Below are 14180 nucleotides of genomic sequence, written 5' to 3' on the forward strand. Positions count from 1 at the left end.
GCCTCATTGAGAAAAAAAATAAACAAACAAAAAAAAAAAAACAGCATAGGCAAACTACGACATCAAGACATGGAGGTGTGAATGAAAACTTGATAAAACAGAGATTATGGCAATAATCAGAGGTTCTAATATGATAAATAAATTATTAGGCTATTATTATTGAGCTAATTGGGCTATTAAATTAAAACACAAATTATTATTAAATATAATATAGAGTAATTACAGTGTGATATATAATAAATAATGTGCTAAGCCTAATGTTTGAACTATAATTAGTCCTACTGTTCAGTTCTCCTAGCCTACAGCCTATTCTCATGGTCTACACACATTTTTTAATGCTGCAGGGTACCTTATAGTACAAATTTGTACTTTACATAACTTTGGACCCTTTTCATAGTCTAAAGGTGCAATTCTGGCCTCCTAAAGACCAATATTGTACTTTTGAGAGAACATTCTTAAAAAAATGGACTTATAAGTACATAAATGTTCTGATCTCGTACCTCTATTTTTGAGAGTGTAGCTGTGTCTGATGTGTGTGTGTGTGTGTGTGTGTGTGTGTGTGTGTGTGTGTGTGTGTGTGTGTTGAGTGTTTTCCGTGGTCGTGGGTCCCGTCCTCGCTCCTCCTTCTGTCTGTTTAAGGACCTTGGAGAACTCCGCTCCTCAGCAGAGCGCAACGACGCAGAATCCGGACTGTGCGTAAACTACGTCAAATCCTCACGGAAGAAGAACCAACGCGGGCTGTGTTTGTGTCTTGGCTTTACCACATATTGTTAGTGTTTTAAATGAAGGACTGTTAAGTTTTCGGCTTTGTTCCTGCATTTCCCTCCCCCCTCCGTGAGCCGTGTCGGGTGTGAGGTGCGTCTTTCAGACTGAACGCGCGTGGATTTAGTGATGATGATGATGATGATGATGATGATGTTGATGCTGAAGCTTCGTTTCTTCTGGTGAGATGACAACACTAGCCTGTGTCCTGCGTTATTTCTTGCCCACGTTTCTACGTTGTTCTTGTTATTGTCAGTAGTGATCCCCCCCACCCCTACCCCCACTCCTTGGCATCTGCGTGGTTGGGGTCTGCGTCGTAACCACAGGCTCGTGGTGTTATTTTCTCTCGGCTGTAGATCGGGTTTCACTGGATTGGCCGAAGCGGATGCCATTCAGTCCACTCCCCGTGGTATAAACGGCATGGCCAGCGCGCATTCCAGGGGGGCTAAATATATCTAATAAGGCCAGAGGAGGGGGGGCTGGGACTGGCGGAGGGGAGGGGGGGTTTATCCAGGGACATTTCATTGCTGTGCTAAACCCGGACCGCCTGAATTATCGCAGTGACAATTGTTTATTTCGTCCACATTGAAGAAGCCCCCCCCCCTCGCCCGCCCCCCAAAAAAACCCAAACAATGCCCTCGATTCACAACGTCAGATCCAGGACGAGGGAGAGGAACAGCGTCCTGAGCAGACCCGAGTTTATGTCCCTGAACCACCAGCCGGTCCGGGGGGGCCCTCCCGACAGCAGAGGCTCCGCACCGAAGCGCCCGGCTCAGATGAAACCCCAGCCGAGCGAAGAGCCGGCTGACACCCCCGGGAAGGAGCGCAGGGAGCCCGGGAGGGAGCCCGGGAGGATGCCGGAGGAGGACTGCATGCAGCTCAACCCCTCCTTTAAGGGCATCGCCATCAACTCCCTCCTGGCCATCGACATCTGTCTGTCCAAGCGCATGGGGGTGTGCGCCTACACGTCTTCGTCCTGGGGGGGTTGCCGCTCCATGGTCGCCCTGTTGGCGCTCACGGGCCACGGCATCACGTGGATCATTGGCACGATCCTGTGTCTGACAAGGAGTAACACCCTGGCAGGACAGGAGGTCCTGGTCAACCTGCTGATGGGTAAACCACACTCAACACAACAACACAACACCCCCACCCCCCAGAAAAGTACAGTACGCATGTGCGTCACATCCAGGTGCACTCAGGTAAATTCACATCTAGTGTTTTCTCCTGTTCTGTCAGTCAGGTGTTGGATCACCACAGACCTGAATATGTTTAACCCACAGGTGTCAAACATGTGGCCCGGGGGCCAAATCCGGCCCTCCAAAGGGTCCAATCCGGCCTTTGGGATAAATTTGTGAAATGCAAAAATTACACAAAGAAATTAACAGTCCTTTTAGTTCAGGTTCCACATTCAGACCAATTCAATCTCCAGTGGGCAGGACCAGTAAAATACTATCATAATAACATATAAATAATGAAAACTTCAAATTTTACTCTTTGTAAATGTTAATAATTTCATGTATTTACACTAAAACAAAGTATAATTTCGCAAAAAAAAAAAAAAAAAGAATAACCTGAACAAATATGAACAACCTGAAATGTCTTAAGAGAAGTAAGTACAATTTTAACAAGACTCTGCCTGTTATTAAATGTTTTGTGTGTTTGTATATCCACTGTGATCTGTAAGTTATAATGTACATGTGTAAATGATAAACTGAGGCAGAATATTGTTAAAATTACACTTATTTTTTCAGTTTGTTCATGTTATTCACATTGTTTGAAAGGATAGTTTGTAGATGTAAACCTTTTCATAATGTAAATTTACTTTTTTCACTCTAAAACACAGATATAAGTTTGGAATTGACATTATTTATATATTATCGTGTTATATTGTTATATATATGATATATTATTTTACTGGTTCGGCCCACTTCAGATCTAATTTAGCTGAATGTGGCCTCTGAACTAAAATGAGTTTGACGCCCCTAGTTTAACCCTTTCAGTCAGTTCAGTCATGTTCAAAACATGAGAAAGAAATGAAGAATATGAAGATTACAACTAACACTGAAGACAAATGTTTGACAATGCCTTCACCATTCCATCTGACACAATCTAGTACAGTGTTTTTAAACCTTGGGTCGGGACCCCACATGGGGTCACCTGGAATTCATACGGGGTCGCCTGAAATTTCTAGTAATTGATAAAAAAACAAAACAAAACAAAACAAAACAAAAAAAAAACGTACTAGTAGAAAATATATGGTGAGTTGACAGAGACAGTCCAAATCCATAAAAGACATGACATACTCTGAGTCTGAAACTGAAGCACTGTGGTATTGTTTATCTTTCAAATGTTCATTGTGGTCGGTTTCAGATGCTGCAGCTCTTTCATAATTCATAGTTTGAGTTACTGTTTGCTCAGTATTAATTGTCAGCCTTGTAAATCCAAGCTGGACTGACTGTACATATCCCGACCAAGGAAAATCAAATTCTCCCTTTGTGCAGTAGTCTACACCTGGCTTTTCTGCCTCCATCCATAATAATATACATTATATAGACTAAATGTCATCTAAAATTAACATTTATTTGCAACATAGTATAGCAAACTGTTACATGATCAAAAACAAATTAAATTTAGCAAAAAAAAAGTCTCTGTTTTGAATGTCTGGGGTCGCCAGAAATGTGTGATGTTAAAATGGGGTCACGAGGCAAAAAAGGTTGGGAACCACTGATCCAGTAGCATTAATGAGTCCACTTATTGATATAAAACCTTATAATAAGAACTTATTGTCATATATCAGCTTCATTTATTTATTGAATGATTTATTCATACAACAAAAACGTTGGATATTTTCTCAATTCAGGGCCATTATTATTGTCATATTTAGTCATTAATTTTTCAGAGAAAGTACAGAATTCTCTGAATAGTATTTTTGTGCATTGTTCCGGTTCAGTCAGAGAATGAGGAGAAATTATATGGAGTTGAAAGTATCCAGAACATAAAACATTCAGGGTTCGAGGGTTAGTCCTCCTGATAAGGCCGAGACACAAAGGTAGAGTTACACAGTCCTGTATAAAACATCCAGGCCACCGTAGGTTTGTTATTTTACCCAGGTTATAACGGTCAAGGCACTTCTCAACATACATCCAGGATAAACAGCAGCTAAACTGTCACAGCCTCTACAAACCAAAGGGTCAGGTATTTACATTGACCTCCATCTGAACTGGTCTTACATGTCTTAAACATTTCTGTTCAGACAATAGGAGATTTACTGCACTAATCTGCTGGTTTACACCATGTTTCACTCATCACATGTTAAATGTTTCTATTGTTTTGTCTACATTTCCTCATGTGAACACAGGTGACACTAAATACTGACTTTTGCCATTCAGTCCTGTAGTTTCCCACATATACACATATGTGTATACATACATGTGTACGTATATGTACACATATCGGTTAAAATTTACTTAGGGGGTCAAATGAGTGGCCATTTTTGTCACACAAAAAAAAAGTTGTCATAAATGCATAGAACTGTGTTGAAATAATGCTAATACATTTGTGCACAGACTACTGATATTATTTGACAGTGGAAGCTATATTTTCTGAAATATTGGATTTTGAATAGCACGTGTATGTGAAAACTTTTGCTGGTGGACGGACGTGACATTACCCATGATAATCTGGTCAGTACCAGTACTTTATTAGTAATAAACTTATATACTTACTATTGCTTATTATCTTCTTATTCATAAATGTTAGTATTGTGGATCTAAAACAATAACAGCTTACACAAAAACACAAAATGTGTCAGTGGACGGATGTGACATGGTTGTTACAGATCCCATCATACTGATGCTCGGCAGCCATGTCACCGTTTCCACAAATGATCCCTGTGCAAAAACTAGGATCAGAATTATTTATTGTATAGTTTATCATCATACTAAAGAGTAAATAACAATATAGAATTGTTATTTCTTTAAAGAAATGCTTATTATTAGAAAACTGATTTAAAAAGTGACGTGTGACATTCTTAATGTATGTATTGGCGTAACATAAGCAGGATGGATCAGCACCATACTCCATATTGCAACCTGTAAAAATAAAACATGTGATATGTAGTATAGAATCTTGTAAGAAAAACTGGGGACTCTAAAAGAATAGAACATTTGTTTTTCAGGTAAATTCAGTTCAAATATAACTTGGCCATTTGTGACATGAAAATATAGCATTAATTGTGATGAAATTGGACATTTTTGACCTGAAAACATAGTTCATATGACCATCAACATGTTGCAACAGAACTGAAATCCTGTAAATTTGCATAACTTGCATTTACCAACACAAAGTTCCTTTGGGGATTCGCTTATATTGATTTCTTATGCACAAAGACATAAATAAGACCTCTAAGCAAATTTTAGCTAATATATTTATGGTCATTACATAGTACGTAAACACCAACAGTGCTGATTGTGGATTTAGACCGTTGTACAATAGTGTATGTTTCAAATAATATTATGAGTTGTAGATCTTTAATTATATACTTCTGTCCTATGTAGTTAGATACAACTTCATTAACTATTTTACTTTATGAATAATTTATTCATGAATTAAAATGTTTATAGATAGTGCAGTTTGTGTATCTCATGTTTTTATGCATCTATATACACCTTTTGAATATGGCATGGCTTATTGTAAATAATAACACATGATGTTAGGCTGTGTGGTTGTGTTCCGTTCTGTTCTGTTCTTCTATCATAAAAGTTGTCTCTTTTGTAATTATATCAAAATTCAGTGTTGACATGTTTAAGACTCTTTTGGTCAGAAGTAGTGCAGCATATTGAATTTTCATGTCTTTCTGCAGCATTATATCAAACATTTAAGAGGCTGGAGAAACTCTGAGTAAGTGTTTGTGAGTATGTGTTTATACACGTGTTCATGCACATGCAGCATCGGCTCAAACTCAGATTATTGACCAAAAACTAGTACAAATCTGTTGGCTGTAGTTACACCGAGGTCTCATTGCAAGCCTGTAAATCTGTGGATTTGGGACACAGTTGTATTGTGTTCAGGACATTATTTAGTCCCAAATGCCTGATCGTTATGATTTGTTGTTTCTAGGATCATTTCTAGTGTTTTGAGGTCTGTCAGGGAAAATGGAATTGGAATGGAATGGAATTAATGCTGCTAAACATATAAAGAAAAAAATAATCTGTCAAGACCAGTCTGTCAGGATGTACTGTTTTCATTGAGTGTTTTATGATCCTATGTTTAATGCAGACTGTAAATGGTTTAGACAGTACCACTGTTCTGTCTAAAAGACTAAATAGTGTGAGAGGCTGCAAATGCAGACCTTGACTGTGCAGCGGATGTTCCCTCTTTATCAGCTGAAGTCTTCTGTTATTCTCCTGTTATTCTCCTGTTATTCTTTTATAATAGGGTTTTTCTAGTTTCTTCTTCCATGCAATTTGTTGTTAGTCAATTTCTATGAAGCCATCTGTCTTTTTCATTTTTAGATATAGATTTAAATCCCCTGTGGATGCTGCAGAAATATAATGTGCAAAAAGGACCATGTTGTTGTTATTGTTTTTTTTATCTGACCATAACTCTGAATTCAGTGTATTTTTGAAAACCTCCCAAAAACTCTCACCTTTGACAATGTGTCTAATAATAACATTTAGAACATATCGAATTTCACCTTTAACTTCTCAGCCACACATTAGGACAAAAATCAAAAGGAATGTTCAACTTTTTTAATCAGCTCAACCATTTTTTAAATTTAGTCAGGGACAGGCTTGTCAACTTTAAATCTTTTACTTAAAATCATACCTTATTCTAAGTTCACTCTGCCCTTTTATATGAAAATACTTAGTTAAAATTATGCATTACTGTGCTTGTAATCCAGTCATATTAGTTTGTTGTAAGAAAAGTTGGTGACTGTGGAGTTTTGGCCTGTTGTATTTGTATCTTGGATGCTTTAGTTCCATGTGTGACTCTAAAGACTACCATTGTTCTGACTACAGATGTGCTGTCAGTCCTAAAACTTAAAACACTCAATTGCCTTCACGCTCATCTGACTGTTCCCATTGTCATTTCTGTTCATGTCCACCCTTTGCCAATCGTCTTTCCCCGTCCAGCGCCCCTTCATCTGCCCCTTTAGCCTTTAGATTTCCTTTCTTTCAAGTGGACACAAAAATGATTCTGCTTCGCCAAGTCTGTCTTTAAAGAGCTGGAACAGAAGTTAAAATAATGGGCCTGTTAAGACAGGGAGTGGGCGACTAGAATGACAATTAGGGCTCCATAACCAATATGTCGGACAGCTGACGGTGATTTAGCCCAGGGTTGGTGAGTGTAAAAATGGACGACCAGAAGAGGAGTTAAAGATGGACATGCGTGGAGTATTTTTGGCTGTTGAGCCTTAAAGGCACCTGCAAATGTCTGGTATGTAGACTCAAAGCAAATGCAAATGGTATTGTATTCCACATTACTACAGTTATTAGTTAGTCTCCGAAAGTACATGAATTAAACCTGCCTTCAGCTTTTTATTTTTATTTGAAGGCTTTATATGAAAAACCCCATCGCCTGTACAAGTTCATTATTCATTAAGGGGGACAAAGTCTTCTGTCATGGTGTATGTGGAGTATCACAAAACAGTGGTTGTCGTATAATGACCATACCATGGACATGAACTGTCGTCACATGGTGGATATTTTCTCTTGATGTGAAGCGCAATTACTGTTTTCCAAAAGATAATATCCATCTGAGTTGTTGTGTGTATGTGTGTGTTGTTGTATTCTGCTGCTTGGTCCTGACCCTGGACTATAGAATGAATTACTGAATGGAAGAATCTCAACATCACCTACTGGTTTCTGAAGCCAGCAGTCACCATGTTGGCTTTTAGGACCATATTTGGACAAAAGGGGTGGATCTTCAAGAGGTCACTGCTAATCAGGAGCTCATTAACTCAGTCAAACTGTAGATGTCATCAAATAAGAGCAAAGGACATGTACACTATTTAGGCAGTCCAAATAAAACAGATGCAACCAAAATGACTTGTGGGGAAAAAGGATTGACATTATGGCGAGAAGTATATAGGGAATTCAGTCTCTACATTTATGTATCACACAGTACCTAGCATTAGCATTAGCATTAGCACTTGCACATTAGTGCCATTCTCTGCAGTTGAAGGCCTCAGGGACGGACTCCACATATTCATCAGTGCCGTGGTCACAGATTCCTTTTTTGGGGGGGGGGGGGGCATTTTTAGGCATCTTTCAGTCTGACTAATGTCACAGAGCTGTGATCAAGTTACATAAAAATAGAAGATTTGTCAAATCATTATCATTTCACTTCTTCCTGAAAATGAAAAGACTGTGAATAGTGAAAGTCCAGATGGACATCAGGCCATATTTTAAAGTAAAACTAGTGGTTTTCATGTTAAAAAGGAATAGAAACCAGAGTTTGTTCTTGATATGATTTAAAAAAAAAAAAAAAAAAAACCTAAATGATGTTTTTTTTGAGAAAAGTGAGTTTGAGATGTTTCAACAGGCGAAGCCCATTTACAGCAGCTTTGTCTGTCATGAAGTCAAACCAGGGGCCAAACAAACATTATTATTATTTCACCTTCACCTTTTCTTCATATTGTCAAAACTGAAGTCAAAAATAACCAACCCATCAGATGTGACACTCATTTCTTCCATCATGGCTGAACTCTTAGACTAATGTTGTAAACATAAGGAGAATGTTCAGGATGTCAGAGACCTGATACCGTTTACTCACACTGAAACACATGGTCAGTCAGCGATTATGTTTTCATCTGTGATGAAATGACATTAGAACTGTTCATCTTTGGTCTGAGTAGCTACCTTTGGTAAAGTATCACATTTGTTAACCCATGAGCTACTGTTAGACAACAGCTAACATTAGCCTGCTGGCTGTTTAGAAGCTAAATTAGCATTTAAAAGCATGTGTGATACAGTAGCAGAGCCACAGTTCTGAAATACAGTATATACTCATGCATTTTTAAAGCAGGAAGTAAAACCTTTAATCAGACATGTAAATGTAAATGTCTTGGTGTCTTCTCATTCGGCTCAGACACTTTAAGAGTAACATGAAGGAACATTACTCAAACTCAGTGTTTCGCAGCGGGGGCGATACCACCCCCAAGGGGGCGTTTGGAACGAGAAAGCTGAGAGGGGGGCGCTCTGGCACAAATGGGGGGCGTTAGTCACTGTTGTACATTACAACATTATACATCGCTCGCCCCCCCATCCCAGTGTGAGGAGACCGTGTTCAAACGTATAATAGAGGCACATATTCACATCTTGTCTTACTCCCACTATGTTCATACACATAAAACCCAACACGAAAATGTGTGTAATCACTGCTTCAGGTGAAATGTGAGACATAATAAAGCCTGTCCTGTCATTACCATGTAAGCTGTACAGTAGAGTTAACCTGATAGCAGTTCAATGCTAGTTTTAGACGCAGTTTATGGATCCAAACCAGACATGTGTTTTACTTTGAAATATGGCCTGATGTCTGTGCAAGTTCTCATTTGTTGAGTAGTTTTTGAAGTTTAAGTAGACTGGTTTTGTTCTTTTTAAAACATTTCTTATCCAAGAGTCTGATGAAAAAAGAAATACAGCCTGATGTTCCTCTGGATTTTCACCACCCATTCGCTTTTCAATCACTGATCATTTGTTAAACAGTGACATCATGATGGTTTCATGGGTAGAATAGAACAACATGACACATCAGAGTTAAATGGATGCCAGGTGAAACTGGTCTATATTGATCTATATTCCATGACTTTTGATTGTTTTCATATTTTATTTGGAAATTCAACCATTTCCTGTTCAGAATGTACCTATTCTGTTACACTGACTCTCCTCCATGTTGATTTGTGTTGTCTTATGTCATTCTTATTTCTGCATTTGTGATATGTGACGAATTCATGTAATTTTAATATCCCCTAATATATTCAAGATTCAAGAATGTTTATTATCATTATGTGCTCATAATGAAATTTATCTTACAGGTAGTTCTTGGCTACATGAAAATATAAAAACACTAAAGAATATGTACATCAAGACTATGTACATCATATATAGAAAAGAAGTGTAAATACACAGTATGTACAGTACAGTAGAACAGTAGGTGCAGTTTGAATGCATATAACAATAGGGTATAATATGAAAGGATTTTTCCAGCTTCACATGATCGTTGGTAATTTTCTTTTTGTGATTGTCTGTCATTCATCTAGTTTTACAAACTGGATTAGTGCAATGACAGGGAGATTGATTATTATTTTGTGTTTTTTCACAGCCCTAATCCTTGATGTCATGACAGTCGCTGGAGTCCAGAGGCTGGTGAAGCGCAGAGGACCCTGGGAAATGACGCCCGGGTTCCTGGACTGCGTGGCCATGGACGTGTACTCCTTCCCCGCTGCCCACGCCAGCCGGGCCGCCATGGTGTCCAAGTTCCTCCTGTCCCACCTGGTCCTGGCAGTGCCGCTCCGCATCCTGCTGGTGCTGTGGGCATTCCTGGTGGGCATGTCCCGGGTGGTCCTCGGGAAACACCACCTGACCGATATGGTGTGTGGCTTCGCTCTGGGCATGCTCCACTTCAGCCTGATGGAGACGGTGTGGCTGTCATCAAGCACCTGTCAGAAACTGATCTCCATAAGCACACTCAGCTGGAGCCCCTTTTTCTGAGCTTTGACGTAAGGCTGTGCTAGAAAAAAACTGATTTGATACTCTGTTATCCCGCAGTAGCCTTGATTCCAGAAAACAACAAGCAAATCTGAAGCAAACTTTTGAAAACCGCAAAAAAGACAATTCTGTGCATTTCCATAAATAGGTTTGAAGTAAATAGCCTGTGTGGTGACATCAGAGGGCGTAGCAACAGGCTAAAATGACTTAAACACAGTAGAAGAAGAAGAAGAAGAAGCACATTTTGTTTCCACTTTCACTTAAAATCAAAGAAATTTTTTCTAATCTTCCACTCTTCAAAACGGGAAACTTCAAATATATTTATGGAAATGCACCGAGCGTCAAGGACTTAAGGGAGGTTATTTGTGCATCAGTCAGACGTCCTTATTGCAGTTTGTAAGATGATAATATTTGCATCCAGATGCTGATGTGCATGTACAGCACTGGACAAACATGCAGGTTCAAGGCTTTATCCAAGACCTTTGATGATGCTTCACGAATCCTCAGCCACAAGCACACTCACACATGCACGCACGCACGCACACACACACATGCACGTACACACACACATGCACACAGACACACACACACCTCTGCTGCTCTTTCATTTCACTTAAAGCTGTGAACCTGAGTGAAAACAAATGCATATGCTGGCGGTATGTTGACAGTACGTTGGTGGTACGTTGGCGGTACGTTGGCGGTACGTTGGCTGTATGTTGGTGGCACGATGGCAGCGCTGGTTTTGCATCCGGTGGGACATTGTATTCGATGGAAACTTCTTTCAGTTCACTCGAGCTTTTCTTGAGTCACCGTGCCTCTTCCTCTTTACCAAACCTTCTTCTTCTTTTGCTTTTCCTCTTCCTCTTTTCTCACTTTATGAAATACTTGTGCTTTTATTGTTTCCATTTTTTTTGTTTCCACTGGTGAGTTTGTGAAATACTTGAAATATGTCAAACTCTACTCAGAATTTACTGCTGAATGTGCTGAATTTACTTGTTTCTTTTTTTTCCCCTGAAGGGTGAAAATAATTTCCTTAAACATGCCAGTTTTTTTCTTGAACCTGTGGGTCTTTTACCTCAGGGTCTTCTACTGCATTATGGCATATATTCGATACTGATATGCAGATTTTACAGATAGTTAAGGTTTATTTGGCAGTGAAATGATGTGTGTTTGTAAGTGTGTGTAAATGTATATGAGCATGCAGACATTTGAAGCAAAAATATTGGATGGAAAAAATATACTGTTGGTTTTGTGTGTAAATACAGTTTTGTGTATATTAGCAGGGTTTGTTCTGTACAGGAATAGATCATGTTTTTACTTTTTCTTTTCATTGCACTAATAAAATGAGTTGGCTTGTCAGTAAAACCCTCTTCTATTTTTTATGGTCTGCTATTAGAATGCTAATAAGTTTAACAACCAACATGCTTTCACATCTGTAATGTTAATTTTACAGTGTTATCCTGAAAGATAAATTAGTTCAGTTTCCATTAAGGGGAAAAAATAAAAAGAAAACATCAAACACAAACTGATGAATAATTCATGCCTGTGAATGTGATGATCTCTGCAACAGCAACTTTTACTGGTTTAAAGGAAAACTTTACATACACATGGAGTTTATGGTATCACATGCAGGGGTTGCAAAGGTACATAAAGTACAAACAGTATGTTTTTACCCAAGAAGAAGTACTGATACTGATACTTGGAGACAAGGAAAACTACTGAGGTAAAAGAAATCTACTTAAAGTATGAAATTAGATTCAGTTCAACTCCTGTTATATCTTTTATGTTCTTATTCTAAAAAGTTTAAGCATAAAATCTATGTTTCCATTTTAAAGTTTTACACCTGAAGAGGTTTCATATCTCAGTCCTGTAAGCTCAGGTTGGGTGTCTATAGAAATTTCTGTAATTTTCTCAAAAATCACACAAATCCTACATAAAAAATATCAACATGATGCACTTGTGTCTGAGACTGAAGACAATCCAGATCTGAGAACCTATCTCCCATCAATCCAGCATATTTGATGATCATTCCTGACACAGTAAGTTCAGATTTCAGATTTTTTATTTATTTATTTATTCATTTATTTATTTAAAGTTTTTGTTATCATCAATCATTTAAAGACCCAAACATCCACTACTGACCAAAAGCATCTGCTTATCTATAATGTTTAATAACTTTTAAACTACTAATCCTATTAAAACATGTAAATAACTGGTGTAAAATACAGTTTGTCATCTTTTCATGGTCATCGGATATGACCCAATTGGACGTTCAGAGGCTTTGTGGTGAACATGGAAACACCATCATCTTCTACATCATTGATTCACCAGTAAAACCCATGGAGTTGGATCAATGACAGTGGATGGAGACACTTGGTTTATGTTCAGTTAATGAAAGATTTTGCTGAAAAATTCACTTTTTCTTCAATTTTCTTCTGTTTTGATATAATAACCTTTGAATTTACTGAGTTTTCATGAACATCTAAAATAAATTCAGGAAATGAAATATAGGAAAATACAAGATTTAGAGAAAAAATACGAAGATAATTTTATAATAAACGGTGAATGGAGTTGGCTCAATGACAGCGGGTGGAGACACTTGGTTTTACTTTCAGTTATTCATATCTTTCCTGAAAAAGTCACATTTTCTTCAGTTTTCTCTGTTTCTGATATAATAATCCTCAACTTTGATTGGAGCTTTAATGAACGTCTACATGATCAGTGAATTAAATATAGGAAAATTCATGATTTACACTGAAAAAACACAAAATATAGAGGATAATATCATCATAAATGTTGATAAATTATTTAAAAAAGGTTGAATAGAAAGAAAATTTCATTTGGGAACTGACACAAAAGTAGCGCTGGGTCTTCATGTGTTAAACCTGTTTTTTATTATGGCATGGTGTGTGCTGCTCGACCTCTTGGCCAGGTCGCCCTTGTAAAAGAGACCTCTAACTCAATGCGATTTTATCTGGTTAAATCAAGGTTAAATTAAAAAAAAAAAAAAAAAGAAAGAAATGACATAAATTAGTTTTTTACACTCATTGTTCATTCCTTTTACACCTCTTTATTGTCACTGTCACTGACACCGAGATGATCCAGTCCAACACAAGTAACTTTAATACTTGTCATGACACAAATGTGAATCCAAATGTGTGAGTATGTTTTAATGGCAAAGGAATTAATTTACACCATATGTTTCTATTAGTGAATTCACAACACACTGCAGTTATTCAGTGTGCTGATCAGACCTTCGGGGGCAGGGTTCCATGTCTAATTAGTTTTCATCACAGAATTTTCTTTATTAAGTCATTGTTCCAACTTTTTATATTGAACTCAGTTGATCTTAAGAGCAGATAGAAAAAGATATCTGTGTTCAAATCCAGGAACTCAAGTAAAAAGTTGTCAGAAAAATAAATACTCATCTAAATATTGGTTTGTCTTTCAAGAAAACAAGTAGAAAAACTCTTGTATATTTGATTTTGACATTCATTTCCTTCACTCATTATGTTGAAATGAGAAGTGTTAAACAGAACATTATCTACACCGTCGCTCAGTGACTGATTCCTGGCATGATGTGGTAATTTTTCAGGTCAAGCTGCAGCTGAAAACATTCGTGTGCTGATACAACTCTCTCATTGTGATTAAGGTGGGGTTTTTTTCTTCACCCTGTTTCTGACACAGTTTCCTGTCACACTAAACAGA

At 37.9% G+C, this 14180-nt stretch overlaps 1 protein-coding gene across 2 annotated transcripts; it reads left to right on the forward strand.

Moving 5' to 3' along the window:
- The first annotated feature begins 587 nt into the window (after positions 1 to 587).
- On the forward strand, positions 588 to 11837 carry LOC115430591 (inactive phospholipid phosphatase 7). 2 transcript variants are annotated; one of them, XM_030150684.1, is made up of 3 exons: positions 588 to 944; positions 1119 to 1875; positions 10087 to 11837. In XM_030150684.1, exons 2-3 carry the CDS (start codon positions 1395 to 1397, stop codon positions 10473 to 10475), a joined length of 870 nt encoding a protein of 289 aa, XP_030006544.1. In that variant the 5' UTR covers positions 588 to 944; positions 1119 to 1394; the 3' UTR covers positions 10476 to 11837. The 2 variants fall into 2 exon arrangements, with proteins under 2 accessions (XP_030006544.1, XP_030006543.1); XM_030150683.1 differs by having other exon boundaries at positions 588 to 1875.
- Positions 11838 to 14180: the final 2343 nt, after the last annotated feature.

Source organism: Sphaeramia orbicularis, chromosome 12 (assembly GCF_902148855.1).
Source record: "Sphaeramia orbicularis chromosome 12, fSphaOr1.1, whole genome shotgun sequence".
Lineage (NCBI taxonomy): Eukaryota > Metazoa > Chordata > Actinopteri > Kurtiformes > Apogonidae > Sphaeramia > Sphaeramia orbicularis.